This window comes from Capricornis sumatraensis, chromosome 3, assembly GCF_032405125.1.
Source record: "Capricornis sumatraensis isolate serow.1 chromosome 3, serow.2, whole genome shotgun sequence".
Lineage (NCBI taxonomy): Eukaryota > Metazoa > Chordata > Mammalia > Artiodactyla > Bovidae > Capricornis > Capricornis sumatraensis.
This window is the reverse complement of record NC_091071.1, coordinates 63,777,162-63,779,635: the sequence shown is the minus strand read 5'-3', so window position 1 is coordinate 63,779,635 and position 2,474 is coordinate 63,777,162. Positions and strand designations below refer to the sequence as shown.

Genomic DNA, 2,474 nt, shown 5'->3' with positions numbered 1-2,474 from the left:
CTACATATTCCATCCTATAATATCATAAATCAAAGCTTTTAACTCTCTGGATTCATATGTGACTGTATTCTTTCCAGTATGCACTCTTTCTTCTTCCAGGGTTTCTTCAATAACAGCAGGTATGTCCCTTCCATAAAGTTCACAGTGTTCTAAAAACTGAACACATTCTTGAATGACACTGTCACTAAGCATGATGGTGTGTTTTGACATGTTTTCTAATAATGACAGGAAGCATCTTTTGGCATAATACCACGTATCAGTTCCTAGTTTTTTATTACAAGGTTCCAAGCTTTTGATAACCCGGGAAATACCAAAGTCATAATTTCCTTTGGCACAATAAAGTGTCCCTATCACCAAATTCACAATGCAGAGATGGTAGAGTTTCTTATCTGGATCATCATAGGAGAGCTGCTCTTCCTCCTTTCCAATCTTCCTCATCAACTCCTCAGCTTCTTCATTCTGACTTAACATAATATACGAAACACACAGGTTGGCCAGCACAATAGCACTGACATTCAGGATGTTGTCATAATGCTTCTTGACTATGGGCTCATAAAAACCTATGGCTTCTTTGTATTTGTTTTCCTGCATGAACAGAACATGAGCCACATTCAGCTTCCACACATGCTGGTCGTTACAGAATTCCACAGATTTGCGGAAGAGTTTTTCCACCATTGGGTAATTTTCAAGGTTCCAGTAGATTTTGGCCTGGGCCATCAACACAGGAATGTACTTCTCAAGGGTGTCGTCATATTCATTCACTGCCTTTTTGACAGCTTCATCATCTTTATTGTGTCTTGCTTCCTGCACTTGTATGGTGAGTTTCCGGAGCTGTTCAGTCAGCATCCCTGCTAGACCATCAAGCTTAACGAAAGCCTCTTCAGGAGCTGTCTGGCAAGTGACCATGGCATCCAAGAAGTCATAGAGATAAGGTGTGAGGAACTTGTAAGTCAAATGGGCATTCTCTGCCAGGACATCTGCTGCCAGGTCAAAATACTCATATTCACAATAGAGCAGCAACAGGTTGCCAAAGGTCTCTGGGGGAAAGGGGTTCTGCTGGAGCAAAAACTGTAGTTTTTCAAACCCTTCTGTGGGCCTGGCATCCATGTTCATTAGTGCCTGATTGTGCAGGGTCACGGGGTCTAACTCCTCCTCTGCCCTTGGTGGCATGTCAGTGAGGGCTTCCTGGGCCGCCTCATAGTTTTTCAGTTGGTATTCTATGGCGGCCCTGAGGTTGAAGGCTTCCACCAGAGCAGTCTGGTGAAGGACTAAGGTGTTGCCAACACTTCGAACATCAATGCCCCCAGTGGTGATGCCCATGCCCAGCTCTGGGTGCTGGCGGATGCCATGCTCAATAATGTCCGCGATATGCTTCAGAGCTGGGGCATAGTGCCGGCTGCTATAATAGGCCAAAGCCAGGTTATAGGAAAGATCAGGCCGGTAGCCCGAAGCCTGCAGGGCCGCAGAGAACTTGGAACACGCGGCTTCATAATGTCCCTCCTTGTAGAGTAAACAACCCAGATTGACCTGGCCATCCAGCTCGTTCTCGCCCTCGCTGTCTTCTCCTTCCCTAAGTAGCTGCTCCACCAGGCTCCTGGCCCCAGGCAGGTCTGCCTCGTTGTACTTGATCGCGGCTTGGAGACGGAGGACCCGGTTGTGGTAGGCGGGGTTGTCCAGGAGGAGCAAGGACACGCGGGTGGCCTCTGGGTAGAGGCAGGCCTTGTACAGGGCCTGCGCCTGGTACAGGCGGTACTGCTCCAGCTCCGGGTGCAGTTGGCCCAGCTGCTCATAGCACTCGGCAGCCAGCGCGAACTCCTGTAGGCGGTAGTAGCAGTAGCCCAGCAGCGACAGCCCGGCGCGGCTTCTCGGGCTCCGCTGGAGCTCTCCGCCCAGCAGCTGCACGGCCTCGGCGTACCGGGCATCCCGGATAAGTCGGTAGACAACCGCAGTGAATTCCCCGTCGGGGATCTGCGAACCTCCCAGGCCCGCCATAACAGCCTCCGAGGTTGCTTACGCTCGTTACCAGGGCAACAAGACAACCGGAAACAGAAGGCTGAGAAAAAGGTTGGTGTTTTTAATGGGCTTTTTTGGGTGGGGAGGTGCTGCTAAAGTACTTTGCAGCGGAACGATCAACCTGAGATTGAAAAGAGTTACTGTGTGTATCCCAATTATTGGCCTGGTCCCTGAAGACTCCAGAGTGTGAGCGGCGTTAGACGCGAGAGGAAAGACCTCCTGGCCGTTCGAAGACGGAAACTCTACTTCCCGGCATGCACCGTTTCGCGCCGCCAGCGGACGTAGCCGCGCTGCATGCTGGGAGACGTAGTCCTCCGGGCGGACCCTGGGGTGAGGGGAGATGAGGTCGCGGTCACCTTCCGTTCTAGGGTAAATGAGGATTGTTGACTGCCTGTTGTGTCTCTGGCGCGGAGGTGGAAAGTTTACGGTTCGAAGTCCCTTCCGTTTTTGAGCCTTTAGAC

At 51.0% G+C, this 2,474-nt stretch overlaps 1 protein-coding gene across 1 annotated transcript; it reads right to left on the bottom strand.

Moving 5' to 3' along the window:
• Positions 1–1,992, bottom strand: LOC138076631 (intraflagellar transport protein 70B). The gene has a single exon (XM_068968885.1). The coding sequence runs from the start codon at positions 1,990–1,992 to the stop codon at positions 1–3; it is 1,992 nt and encodes a 663-aa protein (XP_068824986.1).
• Positions 1,993–2,474: the final 482 nt, after the last annotated feature.

What these genes read in the sequence shown, in the direction of transcription:
- LOC138076631 (XM_068968885.1), bottom strand. Translation starts at nt 1,992, where the DNA reads ATGGCGGGCCTGGGAGGTTCGCAGATCCCCGACGGGGAATTCACTGCG.